The sequence below is a fragment of the Sitophilus oryzae genome, unplaced genomic scaffold (genome assembly GCF_002938485.1).
Source record: "Sitophilus oryzae breed Bouriz unplaced genomic scaffold, Soryzae_2.0 scaffold_557_pilon_pilon, whole genome shotgun sequence".
Taxonomy (NCBI): Eukaryota; Metazoa; Arthropoda; class Insecta; order Coleoptera; family Curculionidae; genus Sitophilus; species Sitophilus oryzae.
This window is the reverse complement of record NW_022147148.1, coordinates 413,946-440,014: the sequence shown is the minus strand read 5'-3', so window position 1 is coordinate 440,014 and position 26,069 is coordinate 413,946. Positions and strand designations below refer to the sequence as shown.

Below are 26,069 nucleotides of genomic sequence, written 5' to 3'. Positions count from 1 at the left end.
TGTTTTATTATAAAAATATTAATATAAAAAAAATTCGCATACATTAAATTATATAAATTAAAAAGTTTTCTAAATAACAAATAATAAACTTAATTGCAAAAACGTTAAAAAAAGAATAATTTAACAATACCTATCATGGAATATTAGGAAGATCTAATGCATTAAGAGGATTTTCGTCACCATATAAGACATCTTCGGCTTCTTCCCGTAGATTTTCTACTTTTTCTAGCAAGAGCATCTATATTAATAAGGATCAATCAGTTTCCAGGTTAACAGTAAAGCTATAGAATTTTTGATAAAATTTCGGTTGTCAAATTTTTATTATTATAAGATTATAATAAAATAATAAGGTTTTATTTTAAACTATTAATAAACATTTCTCTTCATGCTTTGTTATACCGGCCATTCAAGTGATGATTCAAACTATGCTGTATTTTTACATATAGTCAAAAAATACGCAACAAATGGATCTCTTTATATTATTTCTTGTTCTACACGGGGTGTTTCAAACTCTCGTGGAGAGATTCCTCACATAAAAACTTAGATCTTATAAACTTCGCATAAAAATAAGATTTTTTTTATATCAACTTAGTTCCGATTCTTGGTATGACTTTTTTTCTCTTGCTAATACAATTGTGTAGGACGTTTAATGCCATTTAAAAGTTGTATTGATACAATAACGGCGTCAGCGATGGCTATGAAATGAAGATCGCTGTCATTTTATATGTAAAATTATATGGGGAGTGTCATAGATCGTTATTTCCAAGCCAACTGGACGCCGTTTTGTTTTTATCATACGGTAGTTTTCAAAACGCGTACTTGAGCGGTTTTAAATTCTTGATGCAAAATTCAATACCACACAGAGAAAACGTACGAACGCATTTTTCCTCTCTTTTAATTGTTTTAACGTTTGACTTCTATTAGTATACCTCTATCATTACCATAGATCATTACCTTACAGGTTAGAACGCAAATTACACATTTGGGATAACTAGGCCAGTATAAAATGCTTATAGAAATATCGGCATTAAGACGAAAACTTAAAATCTAAATATACAGGGTGAGTCTTAAATAAGTGCAAATATTTTCAGGGCTGGTAGATTTTGATAAAAGAAACATATTTTCTCATTATCGATTTTCAAATAGGTCCCAAAAACAGAGTCATTTTACTTTGAAAATTTCCAAAAAAAAAATGATTTTTTGCTTAAATTTTAAGAACTGCTGTATCTTTTTTGGGTTTTCTTTCGTGTAAATTTAATCTATTACCTGTGTGGCCATATTATCAAGAAATTATGTTTTTTAACTAAACACTCAAAAAATTTGCGAAAAAACCTCATAATCGTGTTTCGGGGGTCGAAATATACTACCCCTAAAAATATTTGCACTTATTTAAGACTCACCCTGTGAATTCTGTATGTTCTCCTATAATTATTAAAATTACAAAGTGATTGTTACCCGCAGGGAATTCTAAAAAATGTATTAACGCACTCCATAAGTAGTCCAACGACTACATTACTATTACAGAGAATTTCTTTATGACACCCCTCAAAAAAACAAAAAAATAAAAATCCCTTCACGATAATCCAATAGATATTGGTTTAAGATTTATTTTAAATAATATACCAATTAAACATGTTACCTTAGAAGCTGCTATTAACTGAGCAGCGACTCCCCTTGAAAGGAATTCTATATTCTGGACTAACTCATCTATAGTAGATTTTGCGATGCTCTGGAGGTTTCTATAACCGGCATTGTACAGTTGTTTAGCTCTAGTCTAAAAGTTAAAGGAAATATACTAGAGTACCATCTTGCTATAAGTGGTTTTGAAATATTTTATGTTTTTAGTAATAACTGTTTGATTGAGTATTAAAGAAGTTAATAAATTCAAAATTGAAATAATTATTTTTAGTATTGTTTTTTTATCTGCTGCACGGCTGCCGTCTAACAGTTTAAATAGAAATGCTGCTGTTAAAAATGTATCTGGTAAAAATATATAAAATCTGTCTTAAGTCTTTCCTAAAAAGACTTAAATCTATTTCTATTTCGGAATAAAGATTTAAATCACAAATCATTTTGAAAGTCAGCTTATTCAAAAGTAAAGTCAAGTCAAGTCATTTTTACAATCTTAAGTCATTTTTCGAAAAATTACTTAAAATCAAATGACTAAAGTCATTAAAATGATTTAAATCAGAAGAGCCTCAAGTTTTCTGCGAGCCTACAGCTCTGCGCTCAGTTAAAAATTAAAAACAATTTTTCACAATTATCTGAGCGTCTAATCCGCCCTTAACGTCTGATTAAAAAGGTTGTACTGTATTATAATATAATATTATAAACCTATATAGAAAATTTTAAACATACCTGTTTTACCGATGGTAAATCCATAAGAGGTAATAATTCTTTAACGCAGCAATGAGACAACCTTTGACTCAACCCTTTTAGCAAATAAGAAAATGACCAAAATTCTTCTAACTGATCACAAAAATTAACTACGTTTGAGGCGAAAGTAGCGGATGTCGTCATCAAATTCTGTACGATTCCTCGATGGATCTAAAAATAAAGGCGTTTTCATGGAACAAAAGTCTATTGTATAATATAGCTTACTTGAAATTTGTTAGACACTTTGAAAACGGGGGATTCTTTCCATAAATCATAAAGAATAAGCGTCACATAAAACCTATTGAGGACTCTTTCTGGTATTTGCTGGAAGTTAATAAAATTAGTAAATAAAAATAATTGAATTATATATATATGAATCTGAAATTTAATAGTAGTAATGAGTGCAATGACATTTTGGAGAAATAACGAAAATGCAATATTCATGATTTTTTTTGGTGAGAAAATCTGAATTAACAAATAAGAAATTGGTTATTTACATACTTGTTTATCTTTTCGAATTATAATACCAAAAAATGACTTTTGAGTTTGTTGCGCTTTTTGTGTAAATTTGTATTTTTGTTTATTTTATAACTGATTTTAAGCAAAGTATATAAATCTGAAAAGAGATTGTGTCAGAACTTGAATTACAGGAACATTAGGTATTGTGAAACTGTACCGATCTGGTCATCAAAACTGCATGGTCTGGATTTTAACGCGTAAGATAGTGATGTAGACAGCTTAATGTAAAATGAAATGTATTAAAAAGAAATAAAAGTTGGGTTGATACATTTTACCTATGCGGTATTGTCGGCAAATATATATTGTATATAAGCAAATTAAACTCTGTTTTAATTTTTAGAATATGTTTATTATATTATTAATAATTAAAAAAATAATTATTAAAAAAACTCAATATTACTAATTAAAAAAAAATAATAAGCTTAGACAGTCTTTATTTATTTAAGTAGTTGAAAAGCACTTAATATATATATATATATATATATATTTCTAATCACCAAAGTTCTAATTCATTTAATAACTAATTTTCTAATCATCATTCACAATTTCTTGATATCATTATTGGTGACAGGCAAGTAAAATTGTATTTGAAAAGTTTTTTTTTAAACGTAGCAAAAACAATGAAAGTACATATTTAAAAATATTAATAAAAATATCTAAGTAACTGAAACATAATAACTAAGTTCTGAAACCTCGACTGAAACTTGCAAAACAAAAACTTTAAAATGTAAATACATATATAAAAATAAATTTGCAGTAAGCAAAATAGTAAAATAAACTTGCTCAAAACGATTCAAATGACACAAGCTTAATCAAGACAATTTTCTTTAATTCATTTATAATTAATAATTATTTTTATTTACCATGCATTATTAATGCCAAAAATACCCAGAAATCCGACAAAATAAAACCACTTTCAAACTGTTTTACGCAAAAAATATATGTATTAAAAATGAAATAATTGAATTCTAACGCCACGGTACACCGCGATCGACCCACACAGGCGAAAAAGCTATTATTTTCCAACTCGGCTTCTCGTACTGCCGCATCTCGACCGCCGCCCGTTATGCTCATACCAGGTTAAACAACAATGTATCTAAACAACTGCTTATTTTCTATACGTTATTCTCCAACCTGTTGCAGGCCCAACAACGACAATCGGCCGATGCAGCAGCGTTACTTTCCCACTGCGGTTATCTCGCCCGTCAGGCGTTATGCCCGCAACAGTTGCAACTGTTTAAAAAAAAGTTGCTTATTTTATATACTGTTATTTTTAAGCTGTTGCAAGCCCATCGACCGATGCAGCAACGTTCGCCGTGGCGCATTCCCCACTCCGTAGTATCTCGACTGTCGGCGCGTCGCGTCGCCCGTTATAGATGGTTGGCGAAATAACGGATTTTTCATACTAGTTGTTTTTTGGAATTGCTTAGAGTCGCATATGATTTCATGGCGATGCAGAGCGCCGACTTCGTTTCACGAGCGGTCGATCTCTACGTGTCGTTATTTTATATCTGTTATTTTTTAGAAGTAGCAACGGTTGCGTTATGTTATTTCCAAATAACTGTTGTAAAATAACAGATAGTTAAATAACAACCCATCTCTATCTCTGTCGCCTGCACTAAAATACAGACCACGCAGTTTCGATGTGAGAAGTAGACATTCTGTTCAGTTTTAATATATTTAATATACCTTTGGCACCTGTCCAGTTGTCATTTTTAATATAACACCTTCATCAAATCCCAATATTCTAGAAGTTTGCTGTTCTTTTTCATCTAACTGTGTAAGCTAAAATTATCAGATTTGGTATCTTGTATTATTATATATTTAGTTAAAATTACCACTTCATGATAAATTTGTATATTAGGTCTCACTTGGTCTGAAGTCTCATATGGTGTTACCAGGTATAGTAAATGTAAACAATTCAATAAAACCAAACTCTTTTGGGCCTTATAAAGATCATCATAAAGCTGGTGAGCCCTAGATAGTTCTAAACCACCTAAAAGAGTTTATCTTGTATCAGTTATTATTGTGTAATTTTCTTACAAAGTTCTAGATAAAAAATTTTTCAATAGAAATATTTTTTTAATTTATGATAGTACTATTTTATTCATACTATCAGTTTGATTACTTTCAATTTTTTGTGCGGCCAAAAGAAAAGAGCTTACCTTTTATTGCTGCACAACCCAAATTGCTGACGACCAATTTTGTATTGCTGGTTAAGACAACAGATCTTTTAGGTTTAGTAGGATTGCTGGCAACATCTGTTAAGGGTGTGTTAAAGGGACTCTAAAAAATTATTATCCTTTTTCTAATCGTTCTTATAAATTTAACAAATTAGAAATAATAATAAAACATCAACATAACCGAATATATGAAATCGCCCCCAGCCGCTATTTTAAAACCACGTGGTTTGGAAGGCCGATTTTTTTTTGCTGTTTTCTAATCTACTTTGTTCTGAATGCCATCTATATCTACACTATGTAGTTTAAAACAAATGTTTTAGGATCTTCTTATAAACTTTGGACGTAAAATCGCGTTTAAAACGATAAAAACTGTTTTAAACCATAAAAGTTTTGTTTAAAAATAAAAAATAAGTTATTTTCGAATCTGCTCTTGATATTGATTTTTTTAGTAATTATAAGTCAAAAATATTTAAATAGCTAAAATATACGTTCATAATAATCGTATAAGTCAAGAAAAATATATTGAAAGCAACATTTATTGGAAAAATTATAAAAACAAAATTTTAATATTTTTTACATATTATGGTGCTAACAATTTATTTTATGAAATAGGACTAGATACTAACACTGCTTAATCCAACCGATGACGTATCCAGTTTGACGGAGATGTTAAGCCCTAGATCTGTTTCTTTTCCTTTTGAACAACTTTCCTCTAAAGCGCCTAATTTAAATAGACTTTTTATAACGTTATCGGTTAGTTTTTTAATGTTGACGTTTAATTTTTCGATCTGTACGGCCATCAGAGTGGAGTTGGATACATTTTGTAATTGTGATCTTGTGTTTGCTATTCCCAAACTTATGCAACTCAAGAGCAAATGCCTAAAAATTGCGATTCCTAATTATCCATAAGCCTCCAAGTGATTTTTACTATTCGAGGGTAATATGAAAAGATTCTGACTTCACACTGTAACAGTGCCGCAGATAAAGTTCATAAGCATCATGTGGAACTTTTTTTTTATTTATTGACTTAGGTTATTAAAAACGATTTAAGAAAATGTTGCCTGTTGTCTCCAGGTATCTGTCAAATTTTACATTTTTGTGTACCAATTTTCAGTCATCTAGATGAAATAAAATTTTGTATTTTTTAATCAATAGCATCCGATTCTCGTTGTAGAAGCAAAAATAACTGATAGTAGTTCGTTTGTTAGTTAAATATTTACCTAGCGCTCATATATTCAGTTAAATTTATTGAGTTTGTTAATAGTTTTTAAAGAAAAATAAATTTAGTTATAAAAAGTAGACAAAAGGTGATGCAAAGTATGATAACTTCCGCATTTATCTTATATGTATATTAAAATTCTAAAATACTTTATATACAAAAAAATGTTCATTTTTTAATTCTCCATGTAACAAAGAAATTATTTTTGAATGTGGTGGACAATGATTCGTATTGAAAATAAAAGGATTTCGGACTTCCATTGTCTTTGTTTATTTTGATTAACACAACGTTTCGGTCAGAAAGATCACTGACCGTTATCAAGTGTGAACTAAACTATGTAATTCCTAAAACTACTGAGCTTTTATACTGCGGTCAGGGATTCACACGTGAAAATGTTGGGTGCAGTCAACCGTAAGGTCGGTTATATTATGCTGTTTTGACCAAATATGGTCCGCAATACCTGACTTCATTGTTTCACCATTTTGAACACGTTTTTTTTTGCTCGCTGAGTCGTACATTTAGAGGACGTTTAGTCTACCCAATATACGACTCACCGCATTCACCTGGTAGATACACTCTTTCTCTTGTTTCGATGACTCTGGTCTTGTTTTTGTTAGGACACTTCTTAGAGTCGATCCAGATTTTAAAACAGTTTTAATTTTATACTTTTTGGCTATTCGCCTGATCTTTTCTGACGTTCCTTTTACATATGAAATAGTCAAGAGAGAGAGAGCATCCTCCTCAGGTCGATGAACCAATGAGTCAGTTTTACAATTTGATATAATTTTGACTACGGACTTCTCAGAGTAACAATTCTGAACCAAATCCGTTTCAATGGTATTTAATCTAATTTTTAGCAATGCTTGGTCAGTGCATATGGTGTTTGCTCGATGACATAAAGTTTTAATTATTCCTTTCTTAGTTCCTTCAGAGTGGTTTGACTGAAAACTTAAATATTGCCTCGTGTGTGTGGGTTTTCTGTATACAGAAGTCTTATACAGATTGTTAACTGGACGGTTACTTAACTTATTGGGGAACAGAATGGCAACACTGCCTACATTCCAAATGAGTACTAAGCTAAGATGCCTCGTCCCGTCGCGTCGTCTCACAAGTCGGGCCGAGGTTGCCATATTTCAACCATAAAGCTCTTGCCGCGAGTAATAAACAAATTAACAACCTGTATATCCCCCATTTCTACTAACAAGGACATCTAGAAACATCTGTCTTCCATTTATAAATGTTTCATTGTTCCATATGTAAAAGGAACGTCAGAAAATATCAGGCGAATAGTCAAAAAGTATAACATTAAAACTGTCTTCAAATCTGGATTGACTCTAAGAAGTACCCTAACAGAAACAAGACCAGAGTCATCAAAACAAGGGAAATAGTGTATCTACCAGGTAAATGCGATGAGTCCTTGTGAATGCGGTGGGTCGTATATTGGAGAGACTAAACGTCCTCTAAATGTACGACTCAGCAAGCACAAAAAACGTGTACAAAATGGTGAAACAATAAAGTCAGGTATTGCGGACCATGATTGGTCAAAACAGCATAATATAAAGTGGTCAGAAGCCCTGGTTATCCACAGGGAATCTCATTGGAAAAAAATTTATAAGCCATTTTTATTGCTTTTTTAGCAACCCTAGTACCGAAATACCTACGATATGGCAACCACTGATAAAACGCTCCAATGCAGGCATTCTATGTGGTCGACCTCACGGTTGACTGCACCCAACTTTTTTACGGGTGAATGCGTGAAAAATAATTGCGTGAATGCGGGTGAAATAAAAGCTCAGTAGTTTTAGGAATTAGTTTAGTTTACACTTTGTGTTAATCAAAATAAATGAAGACAATGGAAGTCCGAAATCCTTTTTATTAATATAATTTATATTTTTTATTTATTTATTAATATTTCTCAAACTATCAAAACATATTAAATATCTTAGGATTATGTAAAGTGATCAGAAAGGAAGCCAAAAATGCAATAATATACAGGGTTAGTTCCATTTAAAAAAAATCATCCCAACTTACTCACACTTTTTTGAGCCACCCTGTAGAAGTTAAAATATTTTCCTGAAATACATCCTAATAGATATAAAAAAAACTTTAGGTGTATAACTAACAGTATACAGTATAAAAAATAGGCTGTAAAACTTTTTTGTGTACAATATTATCAAAAAGTACTTTATGACTACCAAGAGTACTGAATGAAAATTTAATTTAAACATTATAGTAAGAGTATTCTTGACCATAAACCTTGTTGATTACAGTTGAGGGTTGGAACCTTTGGTGTTACACAGCAAAATAAAAACATTAAATCACCACAATACACCAAAACACTTTTACTTTTACACTGGACGCGCGTTTCGCTAACAATGTTAGCATCATCAGCAGATGATTATAAACTAAAGTACAATCTACAAGTTGAGCGTTTATATACTCGCTCAGTGGGCACCGAGTGGGCGTGGCAAAATCTAGCCAAACCGAGTCAGAGCCAACTGAGCGTAACAGTTAAATTTCCGCCACTAGAGTAGTAGGAACAAAGAACTTGAAGGAATTGGACCGTTGACTCTGTTCATACTATCTTTACATTTATTAATTCTGATGCTTTCATATGCATCTAATTGTCTGTAATTTGAGACTTGTTTAATTAATTTTAAATTATTAAGATCTATACAATGTTCATTATCAACAATATGTTCGGCAACGCAAGATTTATCCGGTCTACCATATCTTATCTGAGCTAAATGTTCTTTAAATCTAGTTAATATTGATCTTCTAGTTTGCCCAACATATTTCTGATTACAATCTTTACTACAGTCATATTTCACCTAAGTCAATAAATTAAAAAAGTTCCATATAATGTATCTGTTACACTGTATATGGCAACATTCATGCAACAAAAAATCCAAATTTTATTTGAAAGTCAGTATTAATTATATTTGGAAAGTAAGTTTTAAACTTTTTGTTAAAAATCAATCAAATGGGGGTTTGTGCAACGATTTCGCTGTCACCTGTTATAAAAAATCCTTTTTGTTAGAGCCTTTAAAATCTGAGTACTAAAAGGTTTAAATAAACTTTCAAATGAAAAGGCATACCTTAAACCCCTGCCATCTAATTCATGTAAGCTTGATATTGCTTGATTCATTGGACTCAACAGAAGTTTTTTGACCTTTGGCATATCAGATGTTTGTGCTATTATAATGCTTTCGCCTGTTTCTCCCAACCCCGCTCGACCAGCTCTGCCTGCCATTTGTTTGTACTTTGACAGAGTAATAAATTCCCTGCCTACATAAGGGGATCTAATAATTACCTAATAAAAGAAAAATACCAGTTAAAATACACCAGCAGCAACCAAGATGCAGATATAAAAATATCTTCATCTTCTGTTTGATAACTATCTATACTATACAGGGTGAGTTTTCTAGGATGTTCTCTATGAGTATCTCGGAAACTACTGAAGCTAGAGAGTCGGTTAAATGGGAAAAGGATTGCAGTTTCGTGGGGTCATAAATATGTGCCTCAGATTTTTGAAAGTTTATGGCTTACTAGATATTTCCAAAAAAACAAATTTCGGCTATTTTAAAAATGCTCCCTAATTCCATTAAAATCTATTTTAACGAAAAGTTTTCAGATAAAAATTGTAGATAATCACATCCTTAATGAGATTCTGTCCTCCGTTTTCTTCTAAAGCCTGTCATTTTTGACATAAAAGTTATTCCATATGACACAAACATATGTTTTTTAAATGGAAACCATAGTTGGCCATTACTTACTTACACCTATTACTTCTTAAATGCGTTATTTTTAAAGCTTTCCAGCGATATAAGCTATATAGTTCAGTCATTGGGGATTTTTGCTTGGAAAAAAGTCCGGAAGTTTTGCAACTTTGCAGGTTTATAGGTTTTGGGGTCCCTAACTAAAATCCATAAAATGCACATTTCCAGACTTGCCGCCGGCGCCGCCATCTTGCGAAGATGGCGCCCAAAATCGGTATTTTGTGAATATCTTGAAAACTATGTGTTTTTCGCGAAAATTTGAGTAGAGCAAAATTAAAGAGAATAAAATTTTCTATAAAAAAGGTTTTATTAAAATTTTCGCTAAAGTCAACCGTTTAGGCACAAAATCCCTGGAAATCTTACAATTTTGCGTAAAATATGATATATTATGTATAGTCGATTTTCCGAAATCAAATGTCGATTAGGGTTCACTAAAACTAGTTTTAGTTTAGTTTCTTCAATTTTGTCATGAAACAGTGGCGTATCATTAATTCGCTCATTAATTTATGAATAATTAATTTTAATTATTGAAAATGTGTACTTGTTTCCACACCACCCAAGAGGTAAAGTACATGGCGCGTTTATTTTAACGTGGTCTCCCCGGATGTCTACTCCACTAGGTAAATTAAAAACTTTAACTTATCTGCACAAGCCCGACGGACCTGGCTCATTGATGTCAAAGTCGATCGTGTCTGCTGTGCTGGGCTCATCAGGGTGGTCTCTCAATACGTCCAACTCTTCATCTTCAGCCGCCAGAGGGATATCTACAGGCAAGTCCAACTCCTCTTCATCGGATTCGTCGAGTGACACTTCAGTGATATTGTCACAGGATTTCCCATTGCAGTATGCACAAATTATTGAACATTTTAATCCTGCTTTTCTGCATCCGCAGGCTTTACCACAGTTGTTGGTTTTGCATTTACAGGATAAAAATGCCACTAGGGATTTTGGAGCTGGAGCTGGATCTGTCAACGTTGTGACTGGAGTAATACCTGTTTTTGTTTTCTTACAACCCCATTCTTCGGCATCTTTGGTACAACCAGACCAATGCTGAACCTGGTGGTAAGTTCGCAATGAATGCTGTCCAGCACGACAATTAATTATTCATAAATTAATGAGCGAATTAATGATACGCCGCTGTTTCATGACAAAATTGAAGAAACTAAACTAAAACTAGTTTTAGTGAATACTAATCGACATTTGATTTCGGAAAATCGACTATAGTATGTATATCATACTTTACGCAAAATTGTAAAATTTCCAGGGATTTTGTACCTAAACGGTTGACTTTAGCGAACATTTTCATATAACCTTTTTATAGGAAATTTTATTCTCTTTAATTTTGCTCTCTTCAAATTTTTGCGAAAAACGCGTTTTCGAGATATTTACAAAATACCGATTTTGGGCGCCATCTTGGCACGATGGCGGCGCCGCACGACCACCGTAAATGGAAAAATTACGGGGACACTCGATTTTGTTTTTGAAATAAAGGAAATAATTGTTATTTATAATGTTTTTATGTAAAATTACATTCATCAAAAAGATTTTTTACATTTTTACCTTCCTATTTTATATACAGGGTGTTCAATTAGTGCGATAAAGTCCAGTATCTCGTTTGCTATTAAGAATTTCAAAATAATGCTAATACAAAAGTTATAAGTAATAACAAATTGCTTCTTGTTAAAATATTTTTAATTATACGGGGTGTGTCAGAAAAGTGCTACAGACCAAACTTTTTAAATAAAACACCCTATATATTTTTTAAGATTTCAATTCCTGGTACTTTTTCCAGCATTTTGATATAGGGGTGAATGGTTTATACTATGTGTATCAAAAGTTACAGCCATTTTTATTTTTGACGCTCTATACCATTTACAGTACCTAATATTATTTTGTTTTATTGCGTCAGGATATTAACAAGATGGTATTTTGTCATTTTATTTGTTGGATTTACAAGTGAATATTACAACTTAAAACAATGTTGACAATGATATTGTGTTACTTGGGTATTTTAACTGAATGTATTTACTGATCTACAAAATGCTTTCTTTATCAAGGCTTCCTCTGGAGAAAATGGTGGCATCTCGTTGTTTGACCTTTCTAAATTTTTTATTTTTGCCAACTCTTCTGGACTAGAAATCGTAGCTTTTTTGATGGCAAAAGCAACATTTCTCTTTCATTTTTTTGTATATCCAGTCTGAGTAGCAAACGCAAGTTCAGCAGGACTATATTGAGAAACCAATTCTTGTGTTCGACTTCTCTTAGTACTAACATCACTAAATTATTTTGAGTTCTTTTGCGAAGGCGTTTTTGCATGTTACTGAAAGGTGCTTTGGGACTTAGATTTATAAACATATTCGTTAAGCCAAATTACATGTTTCTTTAAAAAGTCTTTCTTATTTCGATAGCACCTTTTCCAACGTAAAGCAATTTGAGTTGAAAACCATGATATTTTTTCGGCCATCTTTTTTCTCACAACTAAAGAAATGGCACTTTCCATCCAGCCATTTTCATTCAAAAGCTCAAATAAGTGTTTTCGACTCATGCCCGAAACTGTACATAATAGGAAAAAAATAAAAATTTCACAAGACTGCACCTATCAGCAGCTATATATTGTTACACGATAGGCAGATATACTAGCTTTAAAATAAATTTGTTGTTGTTTTGACGGTGACAATTGTTTGACGGTGAAGAAAAGAGTCGTTTTTTTTTCTGAGCCTTCCATTCTTTAAACTTTAATAAAGTTGTAAATACTTCTTTGACAACTAATTATATCAAAATTCGTGTTTCGAAATAAGTAACTAAACTTACCTAACAAATGAGCAGACATGTCTGAATTAAAAAACAAACCATGATATTCTAATCTCAACACAACTACCAAAACGAACTTCAAGATACTCGAGAACAAATTCTATATAAATGAGCATTTATATTTTTGTTTACTTTGTCCGCAATTTTATCGCATTCCGATCTACCAAATACAAAACTCTGATATACAAGTAAGATGGGACTTTATTCTATTTATAAAATTATACATACTATCAATCTTCGGTGAAGACAAACTTATCACCTAATGTCCCCGTAATATTTACATTTAGACCACTGTGCGCCGGCGGCAAGTCTGGAAATGTGCATTTTATGGATTTTAGTTAGGGACCCCAAAACCTATAAACCTGCAAAGTTTCAAAACTTCCGGACTTTTTTCCTAGCAGGCTCCTTTTTTGATCCCCAATGGCTGAACTTGGAACAGTTCCAAATATCTGTTCCGGCCGTTCCGCCTGTTACTTTCATAACATACAGTGAACCGTACCATAAGCTGAACGTAACAGAAATAATTTCTAAATTGCTGCCGGTTACGTTGTTACATGGAACCGAAACAGTAATTTTCGGAATATGATGACTGTTATGGACTGTTCCAAAATCACTGTTCCTAGGATTTTATTTCAACTCTAATACAGGGTGTCTTAAATAAGTGCAAATATTTTTTAGGTGTTATATTTCAACCCCAAGAACACGTTAATCATTTTTTTAAAATTTTTTTTGATATTTTTTTTTATTACCTTGATATGGCAAAATGGGTAGTAGTAGATTTATTTATTTATATAAATTTAGATGAAGGAAAAAATTGAAAAAATCAGTGGTAAAATATTTTTGAAGCGAAAAATTCAAGACCGTAACACGACACGGCCTTGACACACGAGCTAGCGATAAAGAAAAGTGGTAAATCAATGAGGAAGTTGAGATGGGTCTTTGGAGTGTCGTAACTCGGGCCCTATGTGAGCTAGGGTGTTGAATCTCGGAATGTAGATGCGGCTCGAAAAATCATGAACAGAGCGCCATATTTTCATGATATTTTGATGAAGTTGGGTGTACTATGAAACCCCATCATCAATGGCGAAAAAATCGTCCCATTAATGGGTCTTTGAAACGTCGTACCTTGGGCCCTATGTGAGCTAGGGGGCTGATACTCGGAATGTAGATATTTCCATGATATTTTGACGTTTCGTGCACTACGAAACCCCATCATCAATGAATCGTCCGATTTAAATGAAATTTGGTATGTCGATAGATTGGACCAAGGTGTCAAGTTACGTTTGACGTAATAAACGTCAACAGTTGATGTCTCTAAATGCCTCTAATTAATAATGGGTCGATTGGAACTAGTGATGGGAACACCGGTTCCACATGAGTCGCGTTACAATAGCGACCGTTCCAGAATAATACCGCGATTTTGTAACCGAGGTTCCGACTTCCAAAGTGTAGCGATCCTCGCTAAAAATATATCTAACTTATCTATATTCGTAGATTAATGTAACTCCGCCACTCATTTTTCAAATATCGAGTTTATAATTGTGTATAGGCAATCTATCTCATTTTTATTTTCCATTAATTTTCGTTTAAATAAAATCAACGGCTCGTATTTATGTGTATTGCAATATAATATATTTAATGTTAAGATCAAGAACAAAGTCCAAACCACTGTAATTTTTTTTTATTGACCTAACCTAACTTTAAAAATAGATATAAACAATAAAAATTATATAAATGTATGAAAGCAAATAAAATATTTTTATTTTATTTTATTTGCTTTTGCGTTTCATCTTTCAAACAACGCTATTTTATACCATGCCTAGTACATACCAAAAATCGCTATTTCGAAAGTAACGTAGCGACGGGAGCACCAACGCCAGTAGTAAGCAACCAAATCGCGACAGGTAAAACCGGAATCCTAGAAGCGCTCCAGCGACTGCTGGAAGGAAGTACGTCGCCGCCGAGGTCGAGCGTCGATAGCCAGATACAGCAGGGACCAGTTACTTCTGTTCGCGACAGACGAAACTACGGCTCTAGGAGCGCGACGCGACGGCTGGAGCGAAGTTATGTCGCCGCGCCGCCGAGGTCGAGCGTCGATAATCAGTTACAGCAGTTACCAGTCCGTTCGCGACAGGCGGAACTACGGCTCTAGGAGCGCGGCGGCTGGAGCGAACACGCGCGACGTTACATACATACCAGTGCCAGTTACTACTCTAGGCGACAGACGAAATCGCGACGGCTGGAGCTACACACGTCGCTATGCGGTTACTACGGTTCCAGCTAACTTCAAGAGCAATTATAAATAATTTATTTGCAAATTATAAATATTTATTTAATTAAAACTAATCCCAGCTACTTAAATATCAAATTACCTAATAAAACTAAAGTAATAATTCAAAACAATTCAAACATAACCTAAAATAAAAGATCTCGCCGGCCGGCCCCGTTTGTCAAGTACCCGTGCATGCCCATTTAAGCAATTTTTAAACGTTATTTAGAAATAGCGCTTGGTGTAAATGATCCGCAAATTACGTCAGGCGGTAACGTTATTAGCGGGTGTTGCGTTAAAAATTGACTCGCGCATATCGTAACCATGATAAAGTACGCGTAAATACTGCATGGCGCTATTCGGTTTTCCGATATCTCTCTAATAACTGTGCCGGTCAGGCGCTGTGCACAATCTTAGAGGCCATAAGTGGGCGTGCTATGTGCGCAAACTAGTAACCTAACTAGTGCCCGATTCCGAAAATTGGAACCACGAAAAACAATAAAGAAAAAACAAAGTTTTCGCGTTACAAAAAACAGAATCGCGTTACCCAAATACCGACACATCACTAATTGGAACCAAACTTGGCATGTGGATAGAGGTATCCGAATGGAGTCCTCAGACGGACAGACAGACAGACGGAAGTAAGAAGTGCACACATAGTGAACACACAATTTTTTTATTTAAATATTCAAAGTAAAATATATCGGCTAGTTTAGATTTATTTGAAAAACGGCAAAGAGAAAATAAATTTTTAGCAACATCTACTAATCCTGAAAATATTTTCACTTATTTAGGACTTGACTATTTTCACGGATTTAGGACCCCTGTATAAATGTAACGCGCATATTATTTTGACACATTTTAATGTATTACCCTTCTCGCTGGTAAATTGACACCTGCTGCTAACGTAGAAGTACAACAAATGACACATATCGTTCCAGATCTAAACGCGTCTTCTAAGAGTCTTCTCTCATCACCGGTCAACCCTAAAAATAAATACAAATTTAATAACCACATTCGTTAACTCATTTTTTTAAAATACCGGAATGATGATAAGCAAAACCAAATGGAACAGACAGTTTTAATATATCACAAAGTTCGCCGGCTTCTGATTTCAAGGCTTGTAAAAGTTGATCTTTTTCCACTTTTCTGTGATTTTTTAAGTCTCTAAAAAACTACGAGTTTAATCTTTGAATAAAAAAATTAAGGAAGAAGCATATCAAAAAACATAAGTTGAGCGCGATGGGGATCTAATATAGAAGACTTAAATTCCGGTTTATCAGTGCCGTTCTAATTTTATTTAAACGTGTAAAAATATAATGCAGAGTAGACTCAAACACGATTCAATAGTTGTTTTATTTTACGTGGTCAATAAATGTTAGTGGTTATTAAAATTGTTACAAAAATATATATTTCTAATAAAAATAGATTACAATAATTATTTAACAAGTATCAGATACGCTACTGAAGCCAAATTGACGTATATTAGTTTTATTTTTGACAAAATTAATTTTGGAATAATAAACAAAATACAAGAAAAATGTATTCATAAATGATTGGTTTATTACAAATTCAAATGTTTCAATTGAACCGTCAAACAGAACTGTCAAGGTCAGGCACGTATGATGTCGATTACGTCTATCATGTATGAATACATGGATAAGTATTATACTTCTTTAATCATTTTATTCAAAGCGTTTAATAGAGTACTAAACCTAAAAAAATACATACGGTCTAGCTAATTTACATAAAAGATTAACCACATTCTCGCAGTTCTTTTTTGAAGCGCAAAATATCAGACAAGAATCCTTTGGAATAATTTCTAAAGCTAAACCACATAGCATATCAGGATCCAGCTGTTTGAACGACTCTGAATACTATAAAAAAATTATATGAAGTATAAATATTAATGACAACCAGTGACTAATGAATACAAGGACGCGTAACGCCCATATACGGGCTGGAGCAGAATTTGTGCTATTAGACGCCATCATTTTGGAGCCTACGGATGAGTCACCAGCTCGTTAACAGTGTTGTGTGTAGTGAACTTTGTATAAAAAATTAAATTTTTTATTATAATCGTGATGGTTTGGTTGTAGCTGCATCCGTTGCAGCTTTTAAGTGTAAAAGTTGCAACGATAAGAAAGAGCCTGGAGTTACGTTTTATAGATAAATAAACAGTCCACTCCACCTTTTTAGCATTTTCTTATTGAATTTAATAATTATTTTTCTGATATATGTACTTGATATGCCCTATACGTCGATACTAGTTTTGTACTTTTTGTTAACATTTTAATACGTTTTTTTGTAATTAATTAGTACGATAGCACTGCATACACCATAGGCGTAGTCAAAACATTTATCAAAAATACAAATACGTATCTCTTCAAGCAGCTAAATTAAGAAAAATATGTGGCTACGGCACTGTTTGGAACCACGGTAACAATGTGGTCTCGGGTGTTATTTGTCCTTGTATTCTTTAGCCATTGATGATAACAGTAATTTTCTTTACATTATAATCAACATTCTTTATATTGGTGAAGAGATCTTCCTCGTTTTTACAATTCCAGTTGATTTTAGCCATTTCCGTTCCACATTTAACATATTCCATAAGATCAACGGGCCTAAAATCTTTAGCGTATACTTTCGCTTTTAAAAAATCACAAATATCTTTAATATTTCCGATAGTGGCGCTCATACCAATGATTTGAATGTTTGCTAAAAATGTTAAAATTAAACCGTTAAAATCTAGTAATTATATCGTTGATTAAATAAATAATGCTTGATGTGCAACCTTATGAGCGATTTCGTGGCACACACTTGTCCGAGATGTAGCTGACGTGTCCGCTAGTTAACCTGTCCGAGATTTAGTTTAGCCCCGCGCCGCTGCGCGCTGATAGATATTTACAGGGCAGCAGATAAAAAATACTGTACCGTAGTTCTACTTTTAGTCGACAAACAATTATCGGCGCCAGAGTTGTCTTGGAAATGAAGATCCCTGTTATTTCATATGTAAAATATTATGGTAAATATCAATAGTCGTCATTTCCATAGCCAACTAAACGACTTTTTTCGATCATACGAAATATTCAGTACCTGCTATAAAAGTAAAAAGTAAAGTAAAGATTTCAGTTAACGTCTTCTTTTTGTTGCCAGGGCTAATCTGGACGGGGCCTACTTTGTTTACGTGGAATCCGAACCGCGGTCCTCGGCCTAGCGGTCAGTGGCCTACCGACTTAGGAAGTGTCTAAATTAACTCTTACTCACGAGATATCCGATCTCATCCGGCCTCGAACCGACGCGGCGTGAATGAGCAGTGTGTATAAATAGATTTTACACTTTTCCCTTGGACAACAGCACGATACAGAGTTTCGAACCGGTCACCCGACCATCGCCGTTACGTCGCTTAACTTCGGTGTTCTAATGGGAACCGGTATTTCAACGTAGCTAGGCCATTGCCTTAAAAATAATTTTTATTTTTGTTGTTTATTCTATGTTTAACACAAATACATTTTCAATACATAAACGCGGATTATTCATTCAAAGATATTTTCGTCAGACATATTACAGATATTACACATTTTAATATGGCAACACTGTCACTCTCAGTTTCGCACCATCTTCGATATGCCTTCGCTAGCTGAATTAGACAAAATAAGTGTTTTATGCGTTGGCCACAGAACAGGTAGAGGCTCCACAGTACAGCACTTGCGACGTAAGGGGAATTCAAATCAGCCTTGTCCCGAATTTGCCCATTAAGTTGCGTATCTTCCCAATTCTTTCAATCAACGATTATATGTATATAACATAATTAACATTTTGCATCTTAGATTTCTAAACGAGTAGAGGTTTGGTCAGTTATAGTCGTGACAAATTAAGAAGGCACAAACGGTTAAAAGAAAACGTGTGACTGATAAAGGCAATTTTCTTATCTTTCCTCTTATATGAAGAAGATCTTAATAAACTGCACTGAAAATGAACTTGTGCAGCTTTTTTGATAGCACATTGTTAATAAGAGTTATTGATATTTTTGATGCACTTGAGCAATAATACTGCACACAAAAACTAGCGTGGAATAGCCAGTATCCAAAATTTGAAGTCCAATAAATTATTTCATTGTTTTGATTACCTAATTTAAACCGACACCATATGTTAAAAACTTAAATAATGCATGCATATGCAATTTTACCTTGTTTATGAAAATAAGTCTAGACTATATTTTTAGAAAGCTCATAACAAGGCAAAGAAAACAAAAATAATATAGAGGGTATCCCATTTAAAAAAAACTAAGTTTGGGTCATATTTCAAAAATGACAGTTCCCAGCGAAAATCTAGTTACGCCACTGAATTCTACGTGAAAAACTCTGTGGGATATAGGTTTCAACTTTTCGATAAGTTATAAGATAACCGAGATATAAAGGGGTCGAAAAATCCAACATTTCCAAAGTCGCCCTGTATTTCACAAACCAAAGGGGCTAGAACAAATTTGAGTGCAGCATCTTAAGTTTTCAAACACAGTGATGTGAAAACCGTATCTTTGTATATCTACTCACAAACGAGAATCCCTGTAAAACACAGGAAAATGGGACACCCTGTACTTTAAAAAATTCAGTAAGTTACATTATATCACACTGAATTTTTCAAACACGCTAATAGTACTGCGCAATCGCCAAACTATTGTTTGGAATAGTTCTAAAACGAACTGGAAGAAACTGTATAGTAATTATATAATTAATAATTTATTTTACCGTTTAAAAACATTAATTTTGTTAGAAGAGTTTCTAAAACTGCTCCTCTGCCTTGATCTCCTATTAAATGTAATTCATCAATGACTACAAGTCCTATTTCATTCAGTCTGTTTGTTTCTATAAGACTGTTAACTAATCCTAAAGCCTTTTCAATTGTAGCTATATATACAGAATGTTTCCTTCTTCGTTTTCGCGGTGGATATACACCTTTACTGGATGCATATTCCTCTACTAAAAAATCCAATGCAACGCCAAACGGAGAGAAGTCCCACACCTAAAATATTTATATTACTGATTATATTACAGTGAGATCACCTAAAAGGAACCTGCCATTTTCCACTATATCAGAAATTCAAATTCATATAATGTAGACAATACCTTAATCAAATTGTCAATATTATAGTTAACAATTTTAACATTAAAAATATTTCCGTTCTCCTATAGTATGATATATTGCATATGTATATGCCATATAACGTTCTGGCAAAGGAATACTTTGCATAGGAGATTTTCAGTGCGATAAAGAAAGATGACACGGCTGCAGCCTACCCTGCAGTGTAACAACGACAGATTTTCTCTTCCACTGATTAGAAAAAGTTACGCGATGAGGGAGGAGATTGCTTCTGCGAGAGGGGGCGGGGCCACAAGCATCCGCCTTGCGTCGGCGACAAAACTTCGACAAAAAAACTTAGTAACGAGTGACAGAACAGGGCTGCCAGATTCTAATTCGATATATGAGGACAAAATGTTAGGTAGATTTAGCTTTGTTTCAGATTTCAGTAAATGCATTTTTTACCTATTTGATGATATATTATTTATAAATCAAAATCAAAAGCTTTTTAACTAAATAATTAGATAATTTTTCACAGCTTCCTTTTATTAACAAATATCGATATTTCATCAAATAATCAAACAAAAGTATAACAAACTATACAAACAAAATAAAGTATAATGTTTAAGTACAAAATTGGTATTCCTAGAATTGAACACGCATATAAAATACAATCGCCAAAAAATCAAATTAATTTTCGTGGACAGAAGAAAAACAATACAAAGATCTTTTCAGCTTAATGAGTTAAGTGGTTCATGATTTTGTTTATCTCAGATCAAACTTAAACGACGAAGGCAATTGTAAAATAGAAATTAGACGCAGAATATAGTTAGCAAAAACTGACACAACGCGCCTTGCAAGAATATGGCAGAGCAGAATAATAACAACCCACACTGCATACAATTGTCTTCTCAATATTTCTATATGGTGTGGAATCCCAGACCATCAAATCATCAGAAAGGCGCTTTTGAAATGTGGTGCTACAAACGCGTATAATGAGAATACCTTGGACAGCTAGAAGAACGAATCTGTCAATAATAAATGAGCTTAACATAAGCACCCAACTATCGGCTATCTGTCTGAAACGCATCCTCGTTGGACACATTGCGAGTGCCATTGGACACTTTTTATATTGATAAAAAGAGAGTTGGGAGTTGCTACGAACGAGAGAAATACGAGAATTACGAACAAAAATATTTGTTCGTATTTAGTTTGTTTCTTAACTCTAGATTGTGTTCTTTATTTATTTTTTGGGGAAAAATGAGAGTTAAACCACAGATTATAAACTTTGTTTTTTCTTTATTGTTTTTCGTGGTTGCAATTTTCGGAATCGGGCACTAGTTAGGTTACTAGTTTGCGCACATAGCACGCCCACTTATGGCCTCTAAAATTGTGCACAGCGCCTGACCGGTACAGTTATTAGAGAGATATCGGAAAACCGAATAGCGTTATGCAGTATTTACACGTACCTTATCATGGTTACGATATGCGCGAGTCAATTTTTAACGCAACACACGCTAATAACGTTACCGCCTGACGTAATTTGCGGATCAATTACACCAAGCGCTATTTCTAAATAACATTTAAAAATTGCTTAAATGGGCATGTGCGGGTATATGACAACCGGGGCCTGCCGGCGAGATCTTTTATTTTAGGTTATGTTTGAATTGTTTTGAATTATTACTTTAGTTTTATTAGGTAATTTGATATTTAAGTAGCGGGGATTAGTTTTAATTAAATAAATATGGCCCAAAATATGGATTCTACCTCTTCCAATATTAAAGAACCTATAAAGAGGTTTAGGTTTACAGCAGATGACGACTTAGCCCATCTAAGAGAATTTGTTGCTTGTTGTCCTAAACCCACTGGCAGACGTTGAACAATAAAGCATTGGAAATAAGCACTTTAGCCCTTTAGTTTTAAAATACCTAGTAAACAAAACAATTTCAAAGTTTTAAATTCAAAGTTAGGTTAAGTTTAAATAGCGGATGCGACGCGAACAGAATTCTCTCCGATCCGATAACTATAAATGAAGAGATTACCACCTCACATAAAGTAAATAACACCTGGCCTTATTAACGTCCATGCACGCTATTCGGTTTAGCGATATCTCTCTATTACGCTGTTTATTGTTATTTTACGCGAGTTTATTTTTGCGCACAGCAAATTTTACTCGTTTGCACATCGTCATAAAAAACAATTTTCGTGCCACGAATTAGGGACAAGATTTTTATCTGTATACTTATAGGATACCTAATCTATGGTTAAACTTTAGTAGATGAATGAGACAAAATGTTTTTGAAGATATCATCTTCGGAAATGCCGGCAATTTTTTGGGAATGTCTAATTTTGCGACAAGACAGAACAATGACCTATCATTTCTAAACAAAATTTAATAAACAATAATATTTACGAATGTCAGATTATACGGTTTACGACGCGATGGTCGCTTAATTTTTAGTCCAAATATGTCACATTTCTTTTTAGTCCAAATATTTCACATTTTTACAAGTGCTTCTATTGTAAATACTAAAGACGCAGTTGAATATATCGCTAGATTTTTGTTTAAATCGGTAGCTTACAGACGAAATCGGTAGACCTGGCAACCCTGTGATGGACATCCGCCTGTGTACCTATTCTTGACCACTCGCATCTTCAAATATCGCTCGCATCTCCAAAAAATCTATACAGGTTGTTAATTTGTTTATTACTCGCGGTAAGAGCTTTATGGTTGAAATATGGCAACCTCGGCCCGCTCGTCGAGATAGGACGCGACGGGACAGGACGGGACGAGTCGGCAGCTTAGCTTAGTACTCATTTGGAATGTAGGCAGTCTTGCCATTCTGTTCCCCCATAAGTAACCCTCCAGTTAACAACCTGTGTAACAATACACGTGATGCGTGTACGCAAAGCTGCGAACGATGTCAAGAATAGGTACCCTGGCGCGACGCGGAGGCGCGGGAGGAGAAATAATATTAATGGCGACTTAATACGATAATTTTATTACACGATTAGACTGAAACTAAAAGAATTTCGTACTTCCATTGTCTTTATTTATTTTTGATTAACACAACGTACGTTTCCGTCAGAACGATTACTGACCATTATCAAATCTATCAAATATATTATTATTTATCAAATTATCAAAAGTTCTCCAAAAGAAGATCGATAAATAAACTTTTGAAGCTCACTAGAATTATGTATAACAATTGCTGAAAAAACATATAGGTGGTACTAACGAATAGGATCCACCAAACTAACAAAAAAAAACTTGCTATAAATATGAGGCGTCAAGTTGTAAAACCCGTCTTATCCCACAAACGTTGTTTCGAGATAATCAGCAAAAACTGTTTTAGCACATGTTTGAAGCGTTAATTTACAAAAAACGGGTCCATTGAGTGGAACCATTGTTTTGTATCTCGTTTTTCTAGAAATAAAAATTAATATTTAATTTTTAATATTATATTATTAATTAATATTATTATTACAAAATTAATATTTAATTTTTAAACAAAAAAAAACAGAAATAATTCAGATAAGGCGGGTTTTGTTGCAGTATGATGCATATTGGCTATGGAATGAAGAATGCTCATTTTATACCGATTTGGTCATCGAAACTGTGCGGTGACAGTGATGTAGACAGCTTAATGGAAAATCAAATGTATTAAAAAAAGATAAAAATTGAGTCAACACATTTCTTCTATGTGGTATTGCCAGTTTTGTAACTTGACGCCTCATATATTCACCAAAGTAATGAAGAAAGGCTCATTATGGATGTGTATTATACAAAAAGGCAGGATGTATTCAATGTTGAAAAAGGTGCACATTATATAACATTTGTTTAAATCAATTGTTAAAACTAAATTCCTCAAATTGTTCATTATCAAAATGATTATGATAAGTGATGAATGATATGATATTTCAGATTTTACCCAGTAGCAGGCTGGTAATGTCTACTTATGAACTTGAATTCAAAAATATTATTGTTGTTTTACCTTTTCTTGAACAATTGCTATATATGGCAAAATAAAAATAGCATTTTGTTGGAAACATAATAATTCTCTTAGCATAAGAATTTCGGCTACTAAGGTTTTACCACCACTAGTAGGTAGTGTATATATCAAGTTGTTTCTATTTTGAATTGCTAAATTTAAACATTCATTCTGCCAATCTGAAAAGAAATCTCTTTAAATTGGTGTATTTGTTAATTAAATATGTGTTACCTACCATATAATTTATCAATTCCTTTATATTGCTTTATTAAATTTGCTACTTTATCTGGTAGGTCATAAAAATCCCCTAATTTGTAAAATTTTGAAGGTGGTTCAGAAAAACTATGACTTAAAGATAGATCTAGAGTCTTCTCCCTGTTTGACTGCATATTTTTACTAACATTTTTCAGCAAAGTTTGTTTGAGGGCAGTTCCAAAGCTAGATTCCGCAATATTAAGTAAACTGTCATCTCTTGAACTACTAGCCATCAAACTGCCATGAAGCTTTTCATGTATTTGCTTTTCAAAAAACTGTGGTCCATTAATATTTATATCTAATGTTGTATTTAGATTACTTGAAAAAAAATCATCTAAAATTTTGTCAGGAATTGTATGTTCACCACCTGTATTAGTACCATATGTACTAATGTAATGTTCTATTTGTTCAAAAATATCATCAACTTCTTTTTTGTAGCCTAATGTTACTTTTTTATTACTAAATAATAATGATCTGTTATGAATTTGATTTGGTAAACTTTCTAATAAAGTTTTTTGCTTAGAATTATCTACCTGATTAGGTTTGTTATTGTTTGTTTTCATATCTAACTTTTGGTTAATATTCTCCTCTTCAATGCTTATAACTGTGTCTATATGATTTATGACTTGTGTATTAAATGCTTGAGAAAATCCATCTTGAAATATAGTCTGCTGATGGCTTAATGAATCACTGGTTCTGTTACTATATCGGACATTGGAATCTGTAGTATTACTTTTATAAATATCAGATATGTTTAAATTTTCTAATGTATCTTCAAAAATATCAGCACTGGACATATTACTATTTTGACTAGAGGGAGATTTGATTCTATCCAATTTTAATCTCTTTTCACAGGGATAGAAAGTATCCAAATTATTTTGTCTTTTAATGGGATCATTGATAATACTTTCATTGATACTTTCTAATGAATTATCAATACCATAATTTTCCAAAGATAATTGTTCTGATGAAGATCCTAAAATTATTTATCAAACGCATTACATATAGGTATACAAAAATCAGATTTTGAGCCATGTTCTAAAAGTAATAATTGAAATTAAAAAAAACATTCAATTTTCCTTTTTTTATAGAAATGTTTATTTTTGGAAATTTTCGTTATAGAGATATAGGTACTGATTAGTATTAGAAGGGTATTAGCACAGGTATTAGCTTGTCCCTTACCTTTTGTAGGATTCTTTTGAACAGGATACATTTTGAATTCCTCATGTGTAGGATTGATAACTTGGTAACCAATAACTTTCATGTAGAGTTATTAACATTTTTTTAATTTATCTAAATCATGATGGTTAGTAATAATAGTCATTGAAGAAAAACACAATTGAGGCGTAAAAAAATGAAAAAAATGAACACTAAAATTATTAGATCTATACTCAATTTTAACTCAAATTTACAAATACAGAACCATACAGAACAAAATGTTGATTTAGAAAGAAACACAGAACACAGGATTACTACAAATATTAAATCAAAGATACAAATATGATACAAATATTAAAGAAAAACTTTTAAATGTGTTTTAAATTAAATGCAATTAAATGTAAATAAATAAAAACAAACCAGATTTAA

The 26,069-nt window shown here is 32.9% G+C and overlaps 1 protein-coding gene across 2 annotated transcripts; it reads right to left on the bottom strand.

Moving 5' to 3' along the window:
• Positions 1 to 16: 16 nt before the first annotated feature.
• Positions 17 to 26,069, bottom strand: LOC115887239 (helicase POLQ-like). Of its 2 annotated transcripts, XM_030906610.1 has the most exons (17): positions 25,665 to 26,068; positions 24,463 to 25,458; positions 24,231 to 24,406; positions 19,905 to 20,178; positions 17,669 to 17,874; positions 16,888 to 17,033; positions 16,199 to 16,323; positions 16,030 to 16,142; positions 9,396 to 9,610; positions 5,705 to 5,957; positions 5,061 to 5,181; positions 4,734 to 4,891; positions 4,585 to 4,680; positions 2,602 to 2,700; positions 2,359 to 2,547; positions 1,640 to 1,774; positions 17 to 238 (listed from the first exon to the last, which is right to left on the bottom strand). In XM_030906610.1, the coding sequence occupies exons 1-17, from the start codon at positions 25,744 to 25,746 to the stop codon at positions 134 to 136; spliced, it is 3,489 nt and encodes a 1,162-aa protein (XP_030762470.1). In that variant the 5' UTR covers positions 25,747 to 26,068; the 3' UTR covers positions 17 to 133. The 2 variants fall into 2 exon arrangements, 1 of the variants encoding a protein (XP_030762470.1); XR_004051037.1 differs by lacking the exons at positions 17 to 238; positions 1,640 to 1,774; positions 2,359 to 2,547 and adding an exon at positions 2,878 to 2,992 and having other exon boundaries at positions 25,665 to 26,069.